The sequence below is a fragment of the Falco cherrug genome, chromosome 5 (assembly GCF_023634085.1).
Source record: "Falco cherrug isolate bFalChe1 chromosome 5, bFalChe1.pri, whole genome shotgun sequence".
NCBI classification, from domain to species: Eukaryota; Metazoa; Chordata; class Aves; order Falconiformes; family Falconidae; genus Falco; species Falco cherrug.
In genome coordinates, this window is record NC_073701.1 from 77,679,579 (window position 1) to 77,702,729 (window position 23,151).

At 64.7% G+C, this 23,151-nt stretch overlaps 3 protein-coding genes across 5 annotated transcripts; 1 reads left to right on the forward strand and 2 right to left on the reverse strand.

Moving 5' to 3' along the window:
• Window positions 1-965: 965 nt before the first annotated feature.
• On the forward strand, window positions 966-3,795 carry LOC102048296 (reticulocalbin-3-like). Its single transcript, XM_055711979.1, has 7 exons — window positions 966-979; window positions 1,214-1,528; window positions 1,913-2,103; window positions 2,401-2,573; window positions 2,686-2,746; window positions 3,037-3,236; window positions 3,567-3,795. The coding sequence occupies exons 1-7, from the start codon at window positions 966-968 to the stop codon at window positions 3,672-3,674; spliced, it is 1,062 nt and encodes a 353-aa protein (XP_055567954.1). The 3' UTR covers window positions 3,675-3,795.
• Window positions 3,796-4,284: 489 nt separating this feature from the next.
• On the reverse strand, window positions 4,285-10,899 carry PRMT1 (protein arginine methyltransferase 1). Of its 3 annotated transcripts, none has more exons than XM_055711896.1 (11): window positions 10,753-10,848; window positions 9,231-9,284; window positions 8,899-9,000; window positions 7,944-8,099; window positions 7,797-7,860; window positions 7,239-7,381; window positions 6,800-6,887; window positions 6,591-6,706; window positions 6,188-6,338; window positions 5,552-5,673; window positions 4,285-5,157 (listed from the first exon to the last, which is right to left on the reverse strand). In XM_055711896.1, the coding sequence occupies exons 1-11, from the start codon at window positions 10,780-10,782 to the stop codon at window positions 5,074-5,076; spliced, it is 1,110 nt and encodes a 369-aa protein (XP_055567871.1). In that variant the 5' UTR covers window positions 10,783-10,848; the 3' UTR covers window positions 4,285-5,073. The 3 variants fall into 3 exon arrangements, with proteins under 3 accessions (XP_055567871.1, XP_055567873.1, XP_055567872.1); XM_055711898.1 differs by lacking the exon at window positions 10,753-10,848 and adding an exon at window positions 9,818-9,840; XM_055711897.1 differs by lacking the exon at window positions 9,231-9,284 and having other exon boundaries at window positions 10,753-10,899.
• A 383-nt stretch (window positions 10,900-11,282) lies between these two features.
• Window positions 11,283-23,121, reverse strand: POLD1 (DNA polymerase delta 1, catalytic subunit). The gene is made up of 26 exons (XM_055711890.1): window positions 23,068-23,121; window positions 22,646-22,815; window positions 22,165-22,272; window positions 21,825-21,965; window positions 21,331-21,456; window positions 20,980-21,148; window positions 20,360-20,604; window positions 19,913-20,079; window positions 19,364-19,468; window positions 19,008-19,148; window positions 18,456-18,566; window positions 17,715-17,906; window positions 17,334-17,422; window positions 17,111-17,227; window positions 16,764-16,877; window positions 16,354-16,501; window positions 16,003-16,098; window positions 15,412-15,549; window positions 14,868-15,043; window positions 14,267-14,419; window positions 13,803-13,905; window positions 13,351-13,483; window positions 12,632-12,745; window positions 12,452-12,504; window positions 12,088-12,185; window positions 11,283-11,503 (listed from the first exon to the last, which is right to left on the reverse strand). Coding segments are annotated over exons 1-26 (3,306 nt in total). The 5' UTR covers window positions 23,070-23,121; the 3' UTR covers window positions 11,283-11,406.
• Between the last annotated feature and the right edge of the window lie 30 nt (window positions 23,122-23,151).

Genomic DNA, 23,151 nt, shown 5'->3' on the forward strand with positions numbered 1-23,151 from the left:
CAACACTCCAGCCCAGTATAGGCACAGCCTGCTACAGTCAGGCCCCCAGTACGGCCCAGTATATCCCATTCTGGCCCAGCACAAGTATCTTCAGCCTCGTACATTCCAGTACACACCAGTGCAGCCCAGTATAGGCACAGCCTGCTGCAGTCCTTCATCTAATACATCTCAGTATAGCCATGTACAAGTCTCTTCAGACTCATATGTTCCAGTATACACCAGTCTGGCCCAGTATAGGCATAGCCTGCTACATTCCAGCACCCAGTATAGCCCAGTATAGCTAAATCTGGCCCAGCACCAGTCTCTTCAACCTCGTATGTTCCAGTACACACCACTCCGGCCCAGTATAGGCACAGCCTGCTACGCTCCGGCACCCACTACAGGCCAGTATAGCCCAGTATAGCCCAGCACAAGTCTCTTCAGCATCGTACGTTCCAGTACACACCACTCCGGCCCAGTATAGGCACAGCCTCCTATGTTCCAGCACCCAGTACAGCCCACTATAGCCCACTCTGGCGCAGCACAAGTCTCTTCAGCGTTGTACGTTCCTGTAGACACCACTCTGGCCCACTATAGGCACAGCCTCCTACGTTCCGGTCCCCAGTAAAGCCCAGTATAGCCCACTCTGGCCCAGCACCAGTCTCTTCAGCCTTGTACGTTCCAGTACACACCAGTAAGGCCCAGTATAGGCACAGCCTGCTTTAGTCCGACACGCAGTACAGCCCAGCATCGTCAGCACGTCCCCCGCCCTCTTTTGGGGTTAGAAACTCCGTTTTTCGGACACAAGAACTTCCCCCTGCAGCAACGTGGCGGGCGGCAGCCAACCCGCGCGTAGCCGGCTGTCCCCACGTGGGAAGGGCGGCCTCTGATTGGTCGGTAGGGCGGCGAGGGGGCAAGGCTCGGTGCGCGGGAGCAGCAGGACCCCCCAGACGGGCCGGGGCGAGGTGGGGGGGTCCAGGAGGGTCATGGAGGAGTTGGGGTTGGGGGAGTCCTGAGGGGTTCCGGGGAGGTCTCCGAGGGGCTTGGCGGCGTGCGGGGGGTCTGCGAGGGGGGGGCGGGTCCAGGTGGGGGCTTGGAGGCGTTTGGGGGGGTGCTGGGATCTCAGAGGCATCTGCGAGGGGGAGGTGCTGAGGGTCTGGGTAGGGGGCTGGTTCGAGTCCTAGAGAGCTGGAGGGGTGGTGGAGGGGTTCTGAGGGGTTTGGAGGGCTCCGAGAGGCAGCTGTGTGGTGGGGGGCTGGGCCCAGCTGCTGTGGGTCGGTTTGGGGCCATTTCTGGTCGGTTTGGGGACATCGCGGGCCGCTGACCCTCCCGTGCCCCCAGGATGCTGCGGGGGGGGGTGGCTGTGCCTGGCAGCGCTGTGGCTGGTGGGGGGCTCCCACCCCCCCGAGCGGGGGCTGCCCCGGGACCTGGGGGGAGCCCACCACGACCACGCTGATGGCTTCGCCTACGACCACGAGGCTTTTCTGGGGCCAGAGGAGGCTCGAACCTTCGACCAGCTCTCGCCATCTGAGAGCCAGCGCCGCCTGGGGTAGGGGGGCTGGGGGGGACCCCCACTGTCCCCCGATCCAGACATTTAGGGGGTTGGAGGAGCCAGGTGGCCTGTGGGCGGCAGGGGGGGACCCAGGACCCCCATTATTCCCGGACCCAGAAGTCTGGGAGCACCCAGGGCCCGCCCAGTGCCCTCACCCGAGTACCCAGACACCCAGGGGACCCTGAGGAACCCAGGTGCCCCCAGACCCAAACCTCCCCTGACACAGCCCACCCATAGGGGCCAACATGGGGGGCAATTAAGGCCAGTCTTGGGCCCATTTTTGCCATTTAAGGTCAGTTTTGGGGCACTCTGTGCCCATTTTGGGCTATATCACATTGGGTGGTGTTTGGGGGCTCCTGAACCCTCCCTTCCCCCCCCCAGGCTGATTGTGGGTCTGATCGATGGGGACGGGGATGGCGCGGTGACAACAGAGGAGCTGCGGGGCTGGATCGAGCGGACGCAGCGGCGGGCACGGGAGGAGAGTCTGCGCCGGGGCTGGCAGCGCTATGACCGTGACAGTGACGGCATCGTGACATGGGACGAATATCGGCGAGAGGCCTATGGACACCCCGGTGAGGCGGGGGGACGAAGTACCACCCGGGGGGAGGGGGGCTGGGACTGGATGCCTGAGTCACCTGGGTGGGGGCATGGGGGGGGGGGGTCCTCCCAGATGCCTGGGTCCCCTCAGAGAGTGCCCATGTGTCCCTTGGGTGGGGGTTGGGGGATGCTGTTTCCTGGCTGCCTGATCCCCTGGGCGGGGGGGGGGGGGGGTTATGGGGTCTCCTAAAAGTGTGGGTCCACTTGGGGGAGGTTCTGGGGGTCTCCTGGATGCCTGGCTCCCTCGCTGAAGACCCCCCCTCTCCCCACAGAGGATGACTTTGAGGGGACACAGCACCCCGAGACATATCGTCAGCTGCTGGCGCGAGACGAGCGGCGGTTCCGGGCAGCTGATAAGGATGGGGACGGTGGCGCCAACCGCACGGAATTTGCTGCGTTCCTCCATCCCGAGGACTTCGAGCACATGAGGCCCCTCGTGGTGACGGTCAGGGACCCCTGCACAGAGGGGGGGCGGTGAGCTGGATGCCTGGGCCCCCTTTTTAAGGCAGGAATGCAGGGAGTCATAGAGTGCCCCCCCCCCCCCCCTTGTTTTCCAGGAGACTATGGAGGACATGGACAAGGATGGAGATGGCTTCGTCCAGGTGGACGAGTACATCGGTGAGCCTGGATCCCTCTGGGGTCCTTCTCTGGGGAGGAGGGGTGGGTGGCCCAGACCCCCCGGGTCACTAATTAACCCCAGGCCAGGACACCTGGGTTCTTAATTAGCCTTAGCCCTGACCTCCTGGCTGTCTGCAACCTTGGGTCCCTCTGGGGGGTGGTGGATGGCGCAGACCCCTCAGGTCCTCAGCCTCTGGGTCCCTGGATGCCCGGGCCCTGGGGTCCCACGTGTCCCGCACCTCTGGGTCCCTGGCTGCCCGGGCCCACCCTGACTGGGGTCCCCCCTGCAGCGGAGCTGTACACAGGCACCCCAGGCACCCCGGAACCCCAGTGGGTGCAGGAGGAGCGAGTGCAGTTTGTGCAGGCACGGGACCGGGACGGGGATGGGCGCCTGGACCCTTCCGAGGTGGGGCACTGGCTGCGGCCCCCCAGCCCTGACTGGGCAGGGGTGGAGGCTGCCCACCTCCTGCACCACTCGGACGTTGACAAGGTGACACACACACCCCCCGGGTAGAGGAAATGGGGGCCTGCACCTATGGGTCCCTGGGGGAGGGGGGGAGGCTGGGTACCCCTAGGGTGGGGTAGGGGAAGCACCCATAGGTCCCTGGCGGAGGGGGGAGAGGCTGGGTACCCCCAGAGCGGGTTAGGGGAGCACCCATAGGTCCCTGTGGGAGAGGGGAAGAGGCTGGGTGCCCCATGGATGGGGGATGGGAACACCCGGGACACCTGAATCCCTCCCAGGGTTGGGGGAGCGGAGGGCCTGGGTGCCAACAGCTGGATGCTGTGGGGATGGGTGGGCCATGACCCGCCCCTCCCCCAGGATGGCCAGCTGACCAAGGCTGAGATCCTGGGCAACTGGCAGATGTTCGTGGGTAGCCAGGCCACCAACTACGGGCAGGACCTGGAGCGCCCCCACGACGAGCTGTGACTCCCCCGGGATGCTGGGACCCCCCAGTGGCGGGGGACAACACAAAAGGACACTTGGGGGTCAGGGGCACCATCTGTGCAGGGAATAAAGATGCGGGGGAGTAACTCCCCCACCCCCACAAGCTGCCCCAGCTGTGATGGGGATCCCCCCAGGTGACAACAGGGGCACTGTGGGGACACCCGGGGACACGTGGGACCACCTGGATCACTCTCAGGTGATGGGGGGTAGCCCCAGGATACTGAGCCACTCCAGGGACAGCTGGGACACACCCCCACCCCAGGACACAAGACCCACAGGTGACATTATGGAACCCCCAAGGGACAGTGGGGACACCCACTCCCCCCACCCTCCAGGACCACCTTAGGTGACTATACCCTGGGGTCAGCCAAGTGACATTAGGAACCCCTGGGTGACAGCAATGACACTCCCCCATCCCCCTCAGGGACATGTGGGAACCTACCACCAACAGCAGGGGACATTTGACCCCATGCCCCCCACCCCACCCCGGGACCCCCAGGTGAAAGCAAGACACACCCCCCAGAACAGGGAACCCTCCCTGATGAGACTGGGGACCCCCACCTGGAAGTAGGCCCCCCTGTGTGACACCAGCCCCGTTCAGCTGCATTTATTCCTCAGCAACAGCCCCATATAAAAACATAACTTACGAAAGGGGGGGGAGGGGAAGATGGGACACAAGGGGCCCCCCTGCCACAGCCCCACAAAACTGGCTCCCCCCAAAGGAACCCAGGGCTGGGGGAGGCTGGGGGCAGGGAACAGGATGGGATGGGATGGCAACAGGGACCCTCCCACCCCCCCCAAACATGGGGGGGGGGGGCAGCTGAGAAGATCCATGAGGGGACACTGGGGACCGTGCCCCCCCACCAAGAGGGAGAGCCCCCCACCCCCAAAATCACAGGACCCCTCCCAAGTCAGGGAGGGACAACACTTGGACACCCCCAAAGACAAGTGGGGGCTTCCCCTAACATGAGCCCCCCTCCTCAGGACCCCCCTTTACTGGGGAGGTGACACAGGAGACCACCCCAGGGCCATGGGGGTTCATGGGGGACACACATTGCTCCCCCAGCAGGGGCAAGAATTTGGGGCAGCCCCCTGTGGCAACAGGAAAGGTATTTGGGGACTCCCCAGTGACAAGGGGGGGGGGCAGGGCTACAGGACCCCACCTATAGTGTCAGGGGGGCGATTTGGGGGAACTCCCCCTGGATTTGTGTGTGTGTGTGTGTGTGTGTGTGTGTGTGTGTGTGTGTTGAAGCCCTCCACAGGGACATGGGGATGCCACCACACACCCCCAGGCTGAGGGAGGTCCCTTGGTTTGATGGGAGGAGGGGTGTCCCATTGTGGGGGTGCCCCCTCCCCATTTCGGGGGTGCCAGGCCCCCACCCTAGCGCATGCGGTAGTCAGTGGAGCAGGAGAGCTCGCAGAGCTGCCCCTTGAAGTCCAGGTCGATGGTGAAGTCAAGGTCACGCTGCAGAGGAACAGAGGGGTCAGGCGTCCCCCAAAACATGAGGGGGGTCCCTCCACCTCTCAGAGGGCCCCCCAAACCCAAAGGGACACCCTCTGTCCCCAAGACGCCCCTGCAATGTCCCACATTGTATTTAGCACTGGGTTCATGGAGACGGTGAAGACCACCAGAGCTTCCAGCCTCCCCCCAGTGTCCCCAAGGCCCTGCCCTTGTCCCCAAGGTCACTGGTTGCCCCAAGGTCCTCTCCAATGCTCCTCTGTTGTCCCCAAGGCCCTCCCCAATGTCCCCAAGGCCCTCCTAGTATTGCCAAGATCCTCTCCAAAGTTCCTCCATTGTCCCCAAGGCCCTCCCCCATGCCCAAAAGCCCTGTCCATATCCCCGAGGTCCCCCCGCTCACGTTGTTCTTGGCGTTGGGCTTCATGGTGATGGTGCCAAAGATCTCCTCCCCAGTCTTGACGGTGAGGTAGTCCTCCATGTAGAACACAGTCTGCTTCCAGTGTGTGTAGGGGGACTCAGGGCCTGGGGACACCGCAGGGATGCCGTGGGGGGACACCTCTGGGGGTCAGGGGACACCCCACAGGGACACACGTGGAGGCCCCTGGGGTGAGCAGACCCCCCCGGTGACCCCCCAAACCCACAGGGCAGCACCGGACTGCCTACTTAGCACCAGCACTAGCCACACCCACCCTGAGGCACTACCCCCTTTGCTGGCCACGCCCCTGATCCTGCCCCACCTCCCCACAGGCCACACCCCCTGCTCCAAGGGGAACACCCCTCCATGACACTGAGCGTTTGGCCCCGCCCTTTCGGCTAAGACACACCCCCGAGGTCCTTGGTTCCACACCTGCCCACAGCAGATGAACCCGATAGGGCCCTTCTGGTGGTCCCGCCCCTTCTGCGGCTGGCCCCGCCCCAAGGGGATGCCCCACCCTGCTCCACTGGTGAAGCTGGTTTGCTTGCAGCAGCAGGGTTAGCGACAGAAACCTGCTGCTGGCCCCGCCCCCCCGCGGCAGGCCCCGCCCCCCCCACTCACTGGTGGAGAAGCCCGTGCGCTTGTGGCAGCGTGTGAACTCGATGTTGAAGTACGCCACTAGCGCGTGCACATAGTCGTTGCGCTTGACTTGGAGACAGAAGGGTGCCGTGAAGGTCAGCTCCTCCACCTTCACCGTGTAGATGTCCACCTCCTGCAGGGCAGGGGGCACGTGGCAGGCGCGGGTCCCACACAGCCTCCTCCTGGGGGGTGGGGGGCGGGAGGCACACCCAAATCTCCCTGCTTGGCTTTCTGGAGGGGCACCAGAACCCCCAAACCTGCCTCCCACAGCCAGGGGAACCACAGGGAGCCCCCCACACCCCACTCTGGGGATAACAAAGCGCTAAGCCAGCCTGTGACCCTCCCAAAGGGGTTGGGGAGGTCCCTGTGACCCCCCCAAACCCACCTTAATGAGGCAGGCATTGGTAACAAGCTGCTTAGGGTCCACCACATCGACAAGGGGCTCCTTGATGGCCACGTCCTTGATGCAGGACATGTCAAAGCCGTAGACGTTCTCCCACCCTGCAGGGGGTTAAAATGGCCATGGCGGGGGGTGGGGGGCACACAAGGTTCCCCCTGGACCCCCCCCCAAACCCCCCTTGTTCCTTTACTCACAGTGGATCTTGTAGTCCTTGTACTGCCGGTCTTCTATGGCTGTCACATAGAGCGTTGCCCGGTCAGGGAAGATGAGGCCGTCAGGGGTCTGGGGGACACATGGTGGGGGTCAGCGCAGCCAGGGGAGGGACTGGGTGTCCCCAAAATCTGGCTGGGAAGGGCTGAGGGCAGTCTGTGGGGTCTGGGGAGGGTTCCAGGGGGCTCCCTGGTCTCAGCAGCCACTCATTGTGCACGTGGATGAGGGTGATAGACATGGAGATTTGGGGGGGGAGGCAGGGCCGTTTGGGGGATCGAGGAGGTTCCTGGGTGGCTCCAGGCCTCCCCCCAGACTCTGCAGATGCTGGACTGTATGGAATGAGGTGGATTTGTGGGAGCTGCAGAGGGATGGGGGCCATGGAGGGGGGTTGGAGGGGGCATCCCAAGGCCTCCCCAGACTGACCAGCCACTTGTCACGAGCGTAGATGACTGTGTTGAGCATGGACTCGTAGAAGAGGCAGTAGCCCATCCACTCGCTGATGATGATGTCGACCTTCTCCACTGGCAGTTCCACCTCCTCCACCTTCCCTTTGATAATAGAGACCACTGTGGGGCAGGTAAGAAAAGTAGTCAGGGAGCGAACAGCTTGGGGGGGCTGATGGGGGGCAGCTGGAGTAACCAGAGCAACAGTTAGGGAAACCGGACAGTTTGGGGGCACTTATGTGACCCAGAGGGTCTCAGGAGGGCAGTTAGGGGGCTCAAGGTATAACTGGGTGGCACTTCAGGGGGTCAGGGGAGGTACTTAAGGGTCCTGCAGTTATTTGAAGTGCAGTTAGGAACCAAGCAGGGCAGTTAGAGGGACTAGAAAGAAATTGGGGGGCCAGGTAGGGGATCTGAGGGGGCAGTTAGAAGTCCCAGGGGTATCTGGGGGGCATTTAGGGGTCAGGGCCAGTAGTTTGGGGTCCCAAGGTTATCTGGGGAGCAGTTAGGGGTCCGGGGGGGCACTTAGGAGTTCTCTCACCATGGTCCAGCTTATTGGCCTTGACTATCTTGACGGCATAATCGGAAATACTGGAGCACTCAATCTATGGGTGGGTGCACAAAGATGAGCCAGAGGCCCCCAAACCACATGGAGACCCCCAACCCCCCTAGGGACCCCCTGGCTCACCCCGATGACGCGGCGGGCACCAGCTTTGGCAGCAAACATACAGAGAATGCCAGTGCCGCTGCCGACATCCAGCACCACTTTGTCCTTGAAGAGGTGCCGGTTGTGGAACATGGAGTTGCGGTAGGTCAGCGTCCGCACTTCATCCTTCAGCATCTCCTGGGTGGGAGGGGGGGAGGCAATGGGGGGAGGATTAGGGGAACCTGCACCCCAACTTCCCCCCTGAACCTTCCCAAAGTCCTCCCAGTCCCCCTGAGCTGCCCTGAGTCTCCCTGGGCTCTCCTAATACTCCCAAAGTCCCTCCCCAGGCAACCTCATCCTTCAGCAACTCCTGGGGGGTAGCAGGCTGCACCTCAAAACCACCCCTGACCCCCCCAAACCCCTCCTGAGCTGCCTTGAGACCCCCCTGAGCTGTCACAAACCCCCTCCCGCACCCCCTAAACCCACCTCATCCTTCAGAATATCCCAGGGGGGCACTGGGGGGGGGGGGGGCTGCAACCCCAAACTCCCCCAGTCCCCCTTAGCACCCCACACAAGCCTCCCATGTCCTTCAGCATCTCCTCATGAGGGAGTGGTACAGATTTGTTGGGGCCCTAAATCTTGACACCCCTCACCCAATGGTATCTCCCTAGAGCATCCCTTGGGTGACAGCCAGGATTAGCAGCAGGTCCCAGAGTCCCGAGTCCCCCGCTCAAACCACCTTCTGCTTCAGCATCACTGGACAGGCCAAAGAAATGGGGAGAGGGGCCCCCAAGAAAATTTGGGGGGACTAACAACCCCACAGCCCCCCCAAACTCACTAATGACCCCACAGCACCCCCCACAAAACCACTCCTGCCCCTCTGGTGAGCACAGAGGGGGTGGAAGGGCACCTCCCAACCCCCCTTCCCGGGTGTGCCACAGCCCCCCTCAGCCCAGGAGCAGGGGCGGTTGTGGTGCTCTGCGAGGGTGCCCAGTACCTCATGGATGCCAAAGTGGGCGTAGGAGTCAAAGTAGTAATCCTTGGAGGTCATCTCCTCGGCCGAGGGCTTGGTGCTGCTCTCCCCGGGGGGGCACGAAACCTGGGGGAGAGGGGCACAGGGGTGTGGGGGGGGTGAGGGGAAAAAGGGAGGGGACCCCTATCAGACACACACCCCCAGTAGCCCTGGGATCCCCCCCCCAAGTCCTATTGCTCGCACATACACAGGGCTGCAAGGGAGGGGTGCATGGGTGTACAGGGGTTTGGGGGGGCCCTGGAAGTTTTGGGGAGTCCTGGAGGAGTGGTTTTTGGGGGGGTTTAAAGGATATTTACATCTTCTAGCGGCGTCTGGAGGCTCATCCCGTTAGCCAGGGTGGCTACAAACGTCTAGGAGAGAGGAAGGGAGAAACGTCAACCCCGGGGGAGGCCGGGGGACCCCCGAAACAGGCCGGGGGGGCCCCCATGGTGGGGGGAGGAGAGCCCGTTGGGGGGCTGGTAGGGGCTTTGGGGTGGTGGTGAATAAATTAGAGGGGACACTGAAGGCTTGGAGGGGTCTAAGGATTCTGATTCCAGGTGGCAGTGAAGATTTTGGGGGCTCAGGAGCCCATTTTAGGGAGCAGTGATGGTTTGGGGTGGGCACTGATGGTTTGGGGGGCTCAGGAACCCTTTTTAGGGGGCAGTGAGGATTTGGGGTTCAAGACCTCAATCTGGAGGGCATTGATGGTTTGGGGGCTCAGGACCTTGATTTAGGGGGCCAGAGGGGGTTTGGAGGACTCATGACCCCATTTTGCGGGGGCACTGAGGACCCCTGTCTGGGGGGCACTGAGGATTTGGGAGGGACAGGAACCTATTTGGGGGGCCTGTAGGGGGGAAGTGGTGATTTGAGGGGGAAAGAACCCCATTACAGGGGGGCTCCAGACCTCAAAGTGGGGGGCAGCTCATTCAGCAGGGGAGAGGAACAGGCAGGTTTGGGGGGCAGCAGCTCCTGTGTCCACCCCACCATTACCCCACGACGGGTCTGGGTCACGCCTCTGTCACAATAGGACCTCCCAATCACGACACGCCCCGCTCAATACACTGCCCCCCGCCAATTACGACAGGACCCCCTCCAATCACGCTCCCCCCCCAAAACTCAGCCCCTCACAACAGGGTCCCCGCTGTCACGACAGACCCTGCCCTATTGCCCCCCCCGCCCCCCCCCCCCCCCCGCTTTGTTCCCACTGTGGCGGGAGCCGCGTGGCGGGGGAGGGGCCTCGAGGAGGGGGTGTCGTGGGGAGGGGGGGTGTCCGGGCCCCCCACGTGGCCCCACCGCCACGTGGCCCCTCCCCCCACATGCGCGTGAGGCCACCCCCGCGTCAGGACCCCTCCTTGCCCTCCCCCCCCCCCAGCCTCATTACCCTCCCCCCGAACCCATTATAGACCCCCAGCACCATTACGCCCCCCCCCGAGCCCCTCATCCCCAGACCCCCGGAGTATTACGGCCCCCCTGGAGCCCGCCTCCCCCCGCTGCCCCCGATTAACCGACCCCTAGGCCCCCACGACAGAGCCCTCACCCCATTATGTGCCCCCCCGGGCGCATTACGGACCCCCTTGGCTCCACGAGTCCCGCCCGCGGCCTAATTCTGGAGCCCCCTCGAGGCCCCCCAACCCCACCGCGGCCCCCTCAGAGCCCCCCGGCCCTATTGTAGGCCTCGCCATCCCCACTACAGGCCCCTCACAGCCCCCACCCCGGCCCCATTAACCAACCGCCGCCGCCACTATAGGCCCCTCAGGACTCCTCCAGGGCTCCCCCCCGGCCCCATTAAAACGCCCCTCGGCCCCGTTACAGCATCCCCTGGGCCCGGTCCCCGCTCACCTCCATGATGCAGTTCGCCGCCTCCGCCATCTTGTGAGCGCGAGGAGCAGCCCCCGCCTCACCGCCCGCTGCCTTTATACTGGGGGCGCGGCGGAGAGCGCCCCCCGCGCCACCCCATTGGCCGTCGCTCGCTAGAGGCGCGGCCCATTGGGCGGTACGGCCGCCGCTCGCCGCCCGGCCCCGCCCCACCGCGCGGAGCAGCGGCGGACGGGCCCGCCGGGCTACGATTGGGCGGCGCGATGTCAGTCAAATGGGAAGCCCCGCCGCGATGCAGCTCCGCCTCGGAGGGTGCGCACAGGCGGGGAGACGCCCATCACGAAGAGCCCCGCCCACAGCAGGCTCCGCCCCTGAACAGAGCGCCCCGCCGTGGCGGGGAGGACGCCGGCCGCACTAGCCCTCCTCCCCTAGACACCCTGCTCCCCGAGATATCCCAACGACCCCCACCCCACCCCCCCATTATCCTTAAAGGGGACCCAGGGCCTCTCCCCTACCCCCCCACCCCCCCGCCCCGCCCCTAGCCACAGAACCACTCAAAATCAGTGCTTTTTTAATTATTATTCACAGTAGAAAACCCACGAAAATGCCCCAAATCCCACCAGGGGAGGGGCGGAAGGGGGGTCCTGGAGGGTCCCAGGACCCCAGAGCGGCCTCCCCTCACCAGCTGGGGGGGCCGAAGCGGGCCACCAGTCGCTCCTGTGCGTCCAGGTCCTTCTGCACCTTCCACCGCATGTAGAAAATGGGGCAGTCGCGGCTGGGAGGACACGGGGACATCAGGGGGGAGGGACAGGGATGGCGTGGGGGACATTGTGGGGTTGTATGAGGGGGACACTGGAGACACAAAGACAGTGTAGGGAGACACTGGGGACAGCAGACAGGACAGGGATGGCACTGGGGACACAGAGACAGTATGGGGGGACATTGGGGACATCACAGGGGGCAGACGAATGGCGTTGAGGACGTAGGGACATGTGAGGGGCGACGGGGGCAGAGTTGGGGGGACAGGGATGGTATTGGGGACATTGTGGGGGTATATGGGGAGGATATTGGAGACACAAAGACAGTGTAGGGGGACACAGGGGACAGGGATGGCATTGGGGGACACAGGGACAGCATGGGGGGACATTGGGGACAATGTTGGAGACAAAATCAGGGATGCTGGGGACATCAAGGGGACACGGGAGACCCAGGGACAGCATGGAGAACATTGGGGGATGGTGGGAGGACACTGGCAATGTTGGGGACAATGTTGAGGACCACCACGGACAATGACAGGGGGATGTGGGGCACCTGGGGATAGCGTGGGGGACACAGGGGGTGGCAGCTCAGGAAGGTCACCTGGTGCAGAGGACGTCCTCGTGCAGGGAGCCCTGGCAGCGCTGGCACTGGCTCCAGAGTCGGGAGAAGCGCTCTTCCAGCGCTGCCAGCTGGGACACCTGCGGACAAAGGCTGGCATCAGGGACCCCCCCAAAAACAGAGATCCAGGGAACGCCCTGAAAAAGGGACCCAAGTGTCCAGGACAGCGCCCCAAAAACAGGGGGACCCAGGCATCAGGAGTGCCCCAAAGAGGGGACCCAGAAGTTTAGGATACCCCAAACGAAGAGGGAAAAGGCATTCCACACCCTACCCCCCGAAAAAAAAAGGGGGGACCCAGGTGTCGGGACACCCCCAAAATATGGACCCAAGCATCCAGGACCCCCACCTCCTTCTGGTAGAGCTCGGACTGTCGCTGCCGGCAGAAGTCACACACGGCACCTGGAAGGGTGGGGAGAGAAACGGGGGACAACTGGGACCTGATCCTGCCTGGGGTGGGACGGGGGGGCAGCTGGCAGCAGCCCCCGGGGGGGGTCCCCGTTATTCTTGGGGGGAGGGTCCTACTCACCATGGTGAGTCAGGATGGCCCGGCACCCCACGCAGGTGCTGCGCTTGGTGGCAAAGGCCATGAGCCCCCCGACCTTGGCTGTCAGCACTGTCTTGCAGCGGGTATGCTCCCCCTCTGCAGGGAAAAAAAGAAGGGGTCGGGGGTGGGGGGGGGGCAACAAAATCCCCAACCCCCCCAGAGCCCCCCAAATCCTCCCACACCCCTGGGAGCCTCTAAATCTAACTCCCTCCTTCCCCAGGGGCACCCTGTGCTGTGGGTCCCCAGAGGGGGTCCTAGGGTGGGGGTGGGGGATTTGGGGGAGACTGGGGGGTATCTGGGGTCACCTGGTGGGTTTTCGGGTCCCCAAGCAGGTTTTGGGGTGCCCCCAGCGAGGTTTAGGGTCCCCTGAGAAGGATTTTGGGGTCCCACGTGTATTTTGGGGTAATCAGGCAGGAGGACACTCTCAGCCCTGCTGTCCATACAGCTGGGACCAAGGGGGTGTAGGTGGGATTTCGGGGTCCCCTGGATGAGTTTGGGGTCCCCAGGTGGGTTTTGGGGTGCAAGAGCATTTCTGGGTTCACCACAGTATCAGTTTTGGGGTGACTCAAGCAGGAGGACACTCTCAGCCCTGCTCTTGCCCAGGATGGGCTCAAGGGGGTACTGGTGGGAGCCCTGGGTGGGATTTGGGGTCCTCGGGTGGGTTTTGGGGTGCCCCCAGCGTTGGCTTTGGAGTGACTCACGCAGGAGGACGCTTTCGGCCCGGCCCTCGCCCAGGATGGGCTCGAAGATGCGGAGCAGAGGCTTGGCCAGCTGCTGCTCCAGGTAGTAGCGGGTGTCGATGGGCAGGTTGTGCTCCAGGGCATAGATGGGATCCTGGGGGGGGGCGGCGGGGAGGGGGGCAGGCAGTGGCTTTGGGGACTCCCCCAGCACCCCCCCGATGTCCCTCTGTCCCATCACACCCCCAGTTTATCCTCCCAGAAACCCACTGGTGCCTCATCCCTCTGTTCATCTCTGGACCACCTCCATGTTCCCCCTGGGCTCCCCAGTCCCCATTGCATCCCCCCCATGTCCCCCCACCCCCTCACAAGCCGCCCCAAATCCCCATCATGGCCCCCCCGTGTGTCCCTCACAGGATGAGCCCCCCCGACTCATGCCCACCCCAACCCAAGGTGCCCCCCCACACACTCCCCACCTCAGACTTCATGTAGGCAGCCACCCCCTTGGCGCCGGTGACGATGACATAGGGGACGCGATCGCCCAAGCTGGGGGCACTGCCAGGGTCCCGCTGCCGCATCCTAAGGGCAGGGGGGGAGGCACCCATGGGTGGGGGGCACCCCACTTTGGTCACCCCCACCTCCCCTCCCCCAGTCTGGGGACACCCACCTGCAGGTGCCCCATAAAAGTGCCCAGTTTGGGGAGGGGGTATAAGGTGCCAAATTTGGGGGGGGGGGATCTGTTTTGTGGTGCCCATGCAAGGGGTCTCCTTTTTTAGGTGCCTATTTGGGGAACCCCCATTTCGGGGTGCCCATTTGGGGGTCTCTACTTCCAGTTGCCCATTTTGGGATCCCCCTTTTGGGGTGCCTCTTCCAGTGTGCCCACCCGGGGGTCCCCATTTGCTGGTGCTGGTTTTGGGGTGCTGCCAGAGGGTCCCCCCACCTCTCGGCCAGCTGGACATGGGCCTGGGGGGCTGCGTAGGCACTGGCCGCCCTCGTTAACTCCTTGGTGATAACGAGCTGCGAGATGTCCACCCGGTTACACAGCAGGTCCGAGATCACCTCCTGCGCGTGGGCCACCGCCCCATCGGGGTCCCTGGAGGGAAAAAGCAGGTTCAGGGGGGCTGGGGGATGCCCACATCACACCGCAGGGTCCCTGCGGGGCAACACAGGGGGGTCTGGGGGTGCTGGGGGACCCCCAGCTTCCCCAGGAGGTCTGAGATCACCCCTTGGGGTCCCTGGGGGAGAAAAGGGGGTTGGGGGCGCTGGGGGATGCCCACATCACCCCACAGCTTCCCCAAGGAGAGGAGGATGGGGGGTGTCACAGGGCCCTACAGCACCCACAGAAGACACATGGGGACCCCCCGCCCCCACAGCATCCATGGAGGGCACACATGGGGACCCCTGCACCCCATACCCCATCCACCGGGGACACATGATGACCCCCCTCCCCCCCCGCCCCTTCTCATGGAGGGACACCGTGTGGCACACAGTGCTCACGGGGACCCCTCCCCGCCCCACAGGACCACCCTGCACCCCGTCACCGGTGTAGCAGGATGCGGTGCAGGCAGGCGGTGACCAGGTTGGCAGCCAGGGGACAGTTGTCACGCCGAACGGCCTCCAGCCCCTTGCAGTCCAGCTTGTCGTGGGCCTCGGCGCGGGAGGAGAAGCAGAGCCCCGCGTAGCGCTTCTTGCTGATCAGCAGGTATGGCCAGTACACCTGTGGTGGGGCAACCTCAGCACGGACCATCTCAGAATGTGGGGACCCCCCCATTCCGGGACATGGGAACCATCCAGGGACACAGGGGTCACTGAAGGGACAGGTTTGGGGCTGTAGGGATGCCCCAAGGACGTAGGGAGACCCCCGGGAAAACTTTTGGGACATGGGGACCCTCAGAAGAACATGGGGACCCCACAGACATCCCTGAGGACATGGGGACCATCCCAGTGATGTGGGGGTCTCCCTGGAGACCACCCCAGGGACCCTCACAAGAATGCAGGGACATACCTGGGGACATGAGGACCGCCCCCCCCAGGGATCTAAGAACCCCCCTTGGGGACGTGGGGACCCCCCCGGGCCCCTCTGACCTTCTCAAACTCCAGTTTGATGGGGGAGGGGAAGTGGCTGGAGACCCAGGTGGCCACCTCCCGCCCCAGGGCCATCGCCTCAGCCACCGAGGTCACCCCCAGCCGGCACATCACCGAGTCCGTGTCCCCGTACACCACCTGGGAGGGCATGGCCTCAGGGTCACCCTCGGGACCCCTACATCTCCCCCCCAGCATTCCCAAATCCTTCCGGGACCCCTGAAAACCCCGGGAATTCCCAAATCTGCCCCTGGAACCCCCGAACTGTCCCTAGGACCCCTCCCCAAAACCCCCCTGGGACCTCCAATTCTCCCCGAGACCCCCAAACCGCCCCCAGGACCCCCCCCAAATCCCCTCAGCACCCACTATAAACCCCCTGGGATGCCCCAAAACCCCCTCAGGACCCCCTAAAACTCCCTGGGATGCCCCGGAAAACCCTCAGGACCCGCCACACCCTCCCAGGACCCACCTTGGCATCAGCAGGGCAACCCAGCACCAGGCAAGATTTGCCCTCTGGGGCCCCCCCAGCCCCTCGGCATCCCCCCCGAATGCCTCAGAACCCACCCAGGACCCCCAGAAGCCTGCTCAGCCCACCTTGGCATCTGCAGGGAAGCCCTGCGCCAGGCAGTATTTACTCTCCACCAGCTGCTTCGTCCGCTCGATCATCTGGCGCCCAAAGCTGGTGACACTCTGGGGACACACACAGGGACATTGGGGGGCTGTGGGGCAGAGGGGGGCGTAAGGCAGGGAGGGCTGAGGGGCAGGGACCCCCCACCTGCCTGAGGGGTTCAGGGAAAGCCCAGTGCTGGGTCCAAGAAGCCTGAGGGAGGCTGTGTTGGGGACAGCACGTGCTGTGGGGATCTGTCGGGTGCTGTGGGGCATCGTGGGGTGCGGTGGGGTGCCACGGGGAGCAGTGGGGCGCTGTGAGGCAGCCATGGGGCTCACCTGGGAGATCTCGAGGCAGGGCAGGCGCCCAGCCTGGGCACCGGTGAAGCCATAGACTGAGTTGGCGCTGACCTTCAGTGCCTGCTGCCGCCCGTCCAAGACCTGCCGCCGGAACCCATCCTGCTCCTGCGCCAGCTCTGCCTTCACCCTGCCAGGACCTGCTGTGACCCACAGCGACCCACAGCCAACCCCAGCCCCAGAACCCCACAGAGGGACACAAACCCACCAGGGACTCCCAATCTTCATATGGAGACCCCAAAATCCCTCAGGGGACGTGTCCCCCTCCATGTCCTCTCCATGGCCACCTGTGTGTGTCCCGCATCCCCCCATGTCCCCCTGTTCCTTCACGTCCCCCCCGTTCCCGTATCCCCCTGTCCCCCAGTGTGTGCTTCCACCCCCCATGTCCCTACCTCTTGCGGGCAGCCAGCAGCCCCTCGAGGACACGGGGCAGCAGCCCCTTGCGCACGCTGGCAGTGACAAAGAGCTCACCCGTTGGGGTGCGAATGAAGTCACTGGGGCCCAGCCTGGAGGGGGAAAAGGGGGGGTCACAGGGTGGGTGGGGCACCCACAGCTGCCTCCTGGTGTCCCCACTGCCCCTGATCCCCCCAGCCCCTCCCAAGCCGCACCCAGTGACCGCAACCCTACCCCAGCCCCTGCCAGTACCTCCCCGTGCTCTCTAGCCATTCCAGCTGTTCCCAGTACCCCCCAGCCCCTCCCAGTTCCCCTCCAGTTCCCCCCAGTCCCTCCCAGTTCCCACCCAAAGCGCTGGGGCCCCCCCGGGGGCAGCAGGGTGGTGTAGCAGAGGTTGTGTGCCATCATGATGGAGGGGTACAGCGAGGAGAAATCCAGCGTCACGATAGGCACGTCGTAGTACCTGGGCGGGCACAGGGTGGGTTACAGGGGGTCAGGGGGTGTCACAGAGGAGTCTGGGGGTGTCACAGGTTTGGGGACACACACGGAGCCAGTCCCCTCACACTCACCCCTTGAGGGGCTCAATGACAGTGGCCCCCTCATAGTCCTCCCCCCCCTCTGGCTTCACCACCGGCATCAGCAGGTCCTCCTTCATCGCCTGGGGCACAGGGGGGTCACTGGCACCAGGGGGGGCACCAGCACCCCCAGTCACCTCCCTGAGACCCCAGTGGCTCCCCAGCCTGTGTCCCCACCATCCCTGGTGCGTGCAGATCCCCCTGCCGCAGGGGTGCCCGCCCCCATATCCCTCCTGTGTCCCCACGTCCCCTGTCCCCACCTCATCCCTCCCAGTGTCCATCCCCATGCCCCCCGACCCCCTCATCCCTCCCAGTGTCTGTCCCCATGCCCCCCAAACCCCTCGTCCCTCCCAGTGTCCCTGCACCCCCTCTGACCTGCCGCAGGAGCTGCGAGACCACCTTGACCTGCTGTCCTCGGATCAGCAGGTAGCTGAGGGGGACACCAGTAACACGTGCCATCTCCACATAGTTGACCACCACCATGAGCTTCTCCAGCAGCCGCAGTGGCAGGAAGGCGTCCTTCAGGCAGTACACGGCCAGCCGGCGCCGCGTCTGCTCTGAGCCATTCTGGGGGGACACTGGGGACATGTCAGGGACATTGGGGGACACAGGGACAAGCCAGGGACATGGCTGGGACATGAGGGGACACCGAGGAACAGCATCCTCCAGGCAGCAGACAGACAGCGCTGTGTCTGCTACAAGCCGTTCTGGGGGCATGGGGACACATTGGGGACATATCAGGGACATGGGGAGACACAGGGACGTGAGGGGACACTGGGGGCCATGGGGGGACACCAGGGGAAAGCATCCTGCAGGCAGCAGACAGACAGCTGGCGCCACAGCTGCTCTGAGCTGTGCTGGAGATACACTGGGGACCTATCAGGGACACTGCAGGACATGCTGAACACAAAGGGACATGTCATGGTCACAGCTGGGACATGGAGGGGCATGGAGAGGACAGCATCCTTCAAGCAGTAGATGGCCAGCTCAGCGAGTGCCATGTCTGCTCCAAGCTGTGCTGGGGACAGGAGCGGACACGGGAGTAGGAAGGAGGGGACACGGGGGGCAGGACAGTCCCCAGAACCTCCCTGGGGTGCCCCTGCCCCCCCCCACAACCTGGAGGTCAGTGATGATGCTGTGGGGCACGTCCTCCTTCTGCTCGTGCAGGAAGTGGAAGCTGACGGCGTTCAGGGTGTAGGAGCGGAGCTTGTGGTCCCGCAGCAGCACCTGTGCATGGCCCTGCTGCACCCCATTGCGCCCTGGCAGCACCCCAAGGGTGCCCCAACACCCTGGCGGCACCCCAACACCCTGACTGCACCCCATCTGCACCCTGACTGTACCCCAACACCCTGACGGCACCCCGATTGCACCCTGACTTAGCTCTGACACCCCAACAGCGCCCGACTGTGCCCCAGTGCCACCCTGACAGCACCCTGCTGCACCCAGCTGTGCCCCGACACCCCGACTGCACCCCAACACCCCAACAATTGCCCTGACAACCTGACAGCACCCACAGCCCCTAAATCCCCCACCTCCAAGTCCCCCCACACCTGCAGCACATTGAGGGTCACCCAGCCCCACCCACCCCCAGCTCCCCGGGGCCCCCCATACCTGCAGCATATCAAGGGTCACCCAGCCCCACCCCGGCCCCCCCGGGCCCCCCCATACCTGCAGCAGGTCGAGCGTCACCCTCCCTGCGGCACTGACCACTTTGCTCTCACGCCGGCCAAGCTGCCGGGACTGGAACGCTGAATCCCGCACAACTGAGCGGCACTGCTGTATGCGCCCCAGGAAGGGGAAGGATTCCACCTGGGGGGCAACGAGGGCAGTTGGGGGGCCATGAGGGGAGTTGGGGAGCAGGGGAAGGGCTCTGCCTGTGGGACAGGTTGAGGAGGGGAGAGGTCGGACTTCTACGGGCAGGTTGGGGGCCGCAGGGTGCTGTGGGGCAGGCTGGAGGGGCTGGGGGGGGGGGGCATGGGGTGCCATGAGGCAGGCTGGGGGCTATGGGGCAGGTTGGGGGGCACCTTGAGGACGTGGGCACGCTGCAGCAGGTAGGGCAGGTCAAAGTTCTGAATGTTGTAGCCCGTTATGATGTCGGGGTCCACGATCCGGACAAACTCAGCCCATGACTGGAGGAGAGAGGGGACATGGCGGGTGGGGTGGAAAAAGTGATCAGAGGTGTCCCCAAAACTCCCCCAGACCCCCATAACCCCCCCAACCCCAGGAAGGACCCCCAAGAGCTCCCTAGGCCCCTCCTGGAGCCACCCAGGACCTCCAAGAGTCCCCCCCAAGCTCCCCACACACCCCCAGGACTCCCAAGCGCCCCCCAGGGACCTGCTGCAGGCCCCTAACCCCCGGAAAGCCCCCCAGGACCCCTGAGCATCCCCAACTCCCAGCCCCCCTCAAACACCCCAGATTCCTCCTGGAGCCCACCAGACCCCCTGAGGGCCTCCCCCAGGGACCCCTGATCAGCCCCCAGATTCCTCCTGGAACCCTCCCACACACCGCAGGAAGCTCCTGGAGCCACCCAGCTCCCTCCTGGAGCCCCCCAGCCCCCTGTCCCCCCCACTGACCTGGAGGAGATCTCGCTCCCGCTGGAAGCTGAGCACCTGGGAGCCGAGGATGGGAGCGCAGGGCAGGAGGGTGAAGATGGTGCGGAGGAAGGGCTCACGCTCCCCCTGGCGCAGCACCACCCCCGCCACCTGGATCACCGGGTCCCGCTCTGCCTCGGGGAACACGCCTGGGGGCCATGCAGGAACCCTCGGGTCACCCCACGCCCCCTCATCAACCTGTGCCCTGACACCCCCTGCACCCTCCAGCCCCTGGCCCTGTGCCCCGACATCACCGCTGTGCCCCCACTGTCACCTCCGTGCTCCAACATCACCCCTGCATCCCACTGTCACCTCTGCACCGCAATGTCCCCCCATCCCCCTGTCCCTCCAGTCCCCCCCATTCCTCCACTGCCCCTCCTGACCTCCCATGTCCCCCCTCCCCTGCGATGTCCCCCCCCTGCCCCTCACCCTTGCGGCCAGCACACTCGATGTCGAAGCTGAGGATGCGCAGGGGTGGCAGACAGAGCCAGGGTCCCTCAGGAGGGTGACTCCGCAGCCCCACCCAGTCTACATCCGCCTCCAGCTGGCACAGAGAGACCGGGGGGGGGTGCCCAGGGGGGACCCCAGGGCTGGTGGGGGCCCCCCGCAACTGGTACTGACCCTTCTCTACCTCCAGCCAGCAGCACCCCACCAGCCCTGTGTCCACCATGAACCTGGGGGGAAGAAATGGGGGTGAAGGAGGGGGGCAGGACTGAGGAGGTTTGGGGACCCCAGGGGGTCAATGGGGGACCCTGGTGGGGCAGATGAGGGTAAGTGGGGGGACACAGGGGGGCAGATGGGGACTTTAAGAGGGGAGTGGGGGGGGCCTGGGGACAAATGGGGACCCCAGGGGGGCAGACAAGGGACTTTGGAAGGAAGCGGGGGAGCCCCAGGGGGCACATGGGGACATAGAGGGGTAGCTTAGAGATGCTGGGGAACAAGTAGAGACCCCAGGGCGGCAGACAGAGGACCCTGGGGGGCAGTTTGAGGACTCCAGGGGACATGGGGGAGCCCATGAGACAGTTCTGGGAGGTGGTAGAGTCCCTTACCTGATCTCGAAGTCAATGTTGGCCTCAAACGGGGGGGCGGGGTGCATCCCCAGCCCACCCCAGCGCAGCCCCTGCTCCAGTAGCCGCCGGGCGGGGGCAATCAGCCGGGGGAGGGCCAGGACCACCCGCACAAACAGGGCCATCTGCCCCCCCTGGTACCCCAGCATACCTGGGGGATGCACCAGGGTGTCAGCAGCTCCCCTGAACCCCCCCACAGCCACTTAGGGGGCTCCTCCTGCCCCACAGTGCAGCTATGCTACGGTTTCCCCCACACAGGTCACCCCCAAACCCCTCCAGAACCCCATTGCTTGGCATGGGGGGGCTGGGGGGTGGTGTGGGGGGATCACTCACTCTGCTTGTGGCACAGCTCCAGGGCCAGCACAGCCTGGCTCAGCCCTTCCTTGCTGTTCCGCTGCTCCCGCAACAATGCTGCATCCAGCTCCCGTTTCAGGTCCTCCAGGTGCTGCACCCCCAAACCTGGAGCAGGGGGACAGGGAAAGAGAGGGGTCATGGGGAGGCCCTGCAGCCCCGGGGGGGGGAGAAGGGAGAGGCAGGGGGAACACTGAGGCCCTCCCACATCCCACAGTAAGCACAACCCTTGGATGAGCCATTAATCCACAGGTGCAACTGGGAGGGGCAGATTTTGGGGGGGTCAGGGGGTTATGGAGGGGGCTAGAAGGGTTTAGGGGCTCCCGAGGCGGGTCCAAGGCACAACCCTTATACAAACCACTAGAGAAGCCCCAGGTGGAACTGGGGGCGGGATGGGGTGTTGTGGGGGGAAGGGGGGGGAAGGGGGGTGAAGGAGGGTTGGGGGGGAAGGAGGGTTGGGGGCGTCCTTGACTCACCAGGTGGCCCCAGGACGTAGAAGTAGGGGGAAAAGCCGTGGACATGGAGGCAGACGCTGTTGCCAGCTGCTGTCACCCCAAAGACGCGGAGGATGGGCACAGGGCCTTGGGTGGCCCCTGACATCCCAGGCAGTGGGGACCCTGAGGGGGCATGGCTGGGTCACACACTCCCCTGGCAAGGGGTTGCTTAGGTGTCATCCCCTCCCAGGGCACCCATGAGTGCTGAGGGACCCCTGAGGTGCCGCCCTCAAGGACTTGGGGGTCTGAGTGCTCCCCCAGGGGACCCATGGGTGCAGAGGGTTGTCCCATGGGTGGCAGGGGGGGTCCTGTGGGTGCTGACCGATGTAGTGGTCGATGTCGAGCTGCAGGAAGCAGAGGGTGTCGGGCGGCTGCAGAGGCAGGGCCGGGCGCCGCCACTTGGCGTTCACTTCTCCCACAAACTGGCTGCCTGGGGTGGGGGGCAGAGCCTGTCCTGACCCACAGCACACCACAGCACCTCCAGCATCCTACCCTGCCCCCCAGCACCCTATCCTGCCCCACAGCACCCTGTCACACCCCCAAACACTCCTACCCTGCTCTCCAGCACCCCACCCTGCCCCACAGCCTGTCCCATAGCACCCCAAACACACCTACCCTGCCCCCCAGCACCCCATCCTGCCCCACAGCATCCTCAGCCTGTCCCATAGCACCCCATCACGCCCCCAGCACCCCAAACACACCCACCCTGCCCCCCAGCACCCCATCGGCCCCCACAGCATCCCATCCTGCCCCACAGCACCCCATTCCACCCCATAGCTCCCACACCCTGTCCTCCACCTCACCTAGGGGCTGGCTCTCAGAGGTCTGGGGGGGCTCCTCGGCTGCCAGCTCGGCCTCCAGTTCCTCCAGTTGCGCCAGCTCCTCCTCGAACTGGGAGGGGACCCCCGCCCCCCCCCGCAAACGCTTCGCCTGGGGCGGACCCCCGGGCGTCCCCGGCCGTTTCCCCTCCATCCTGTGGGGAAGGAGCAGGGGGAGGTTGTGGGGATGCGCCGGGGCCCCCCAGCAGCCCGGGGACAGCCCCCCCAAACCCAGCACCCCGTCAGAGACTCCCCACCAGAGGCCCCTCAGTCCCCAGGGGCCCCTCAGAGACACCCTCAGGCTCCCCCCAGCTCCTTACGAACTCCCCGGAATCCCCAACCCTTCAAGACCCCCCCAGACAGCGGGGAACCCCCCCTGCCCCCTCAGGAACCCCCCAGCTGCGCACATTACGCCGAGGACGCGTTCTCCCGCCAACAGCGAAGGGGCGTGGCCAACGGGCGGTTCCTCCCCGGAGATGCGCGGCTATTGG

Excerpts from the sequence above, each read along its gene's own strand:
- LOC102048296 (XM_055711979.1), top strand. Across the intron at positions 1,529-1,912 it reads GAGAGCCAGCGCCGCCTGGG|GCTGATTGTGGGTCTGATCG; the intron begins GTAGGGGGGCTG and ends TCCCCCCCCCAG. Across the intron at positions 2,104-2,400 it reads AGAGGCCTATGGACACCCCG|AGGATGACTTTGAGGGGACA; the intron begins GTGAGGCGGGGG and ends CTCTCCCCACAG.
- PRMT1 (XM_055711896.1), bottom strand. The coding sequence starts at position 10,782 with ATGGCGGAGGCGGCGAACTGCATCATGGAG. Across the intron at positions 9,001-9,230 it reads TCCAGACGCCGCTAGAAGAT|GTTTCGTGCCCCCCCGGGGA; the intron begins GTAAATATCCTT and ends CCTCTCCCCCAG. Across the intron at positions 6,888-7,238 it reads ACGCTCGTGACAAGTGGCTG|ACCCCTGACGGCCTCATCTT; the intron begins GTCAGTCTGGGG and ends TGTGTCCCCCAG.
- POLD1 (XM_055711890.1), bottom strand. Across the intron at positions 21,149-21,330 it reads GGAGCTGTGCCACAAGCAGA|GTATGCTGGGGTACCAGGGG; the intron begins GTGAGTGATCCC and ends TGCATCCCCCAG. Across the intron at positions 11,504-12,087 it reads GAGGACGTCCTCTGCACCAG|CCGCGACTGCCCCATTTTCT; the intron begins GTGACCTTCCTG and ends GTGTCCTCCCAG.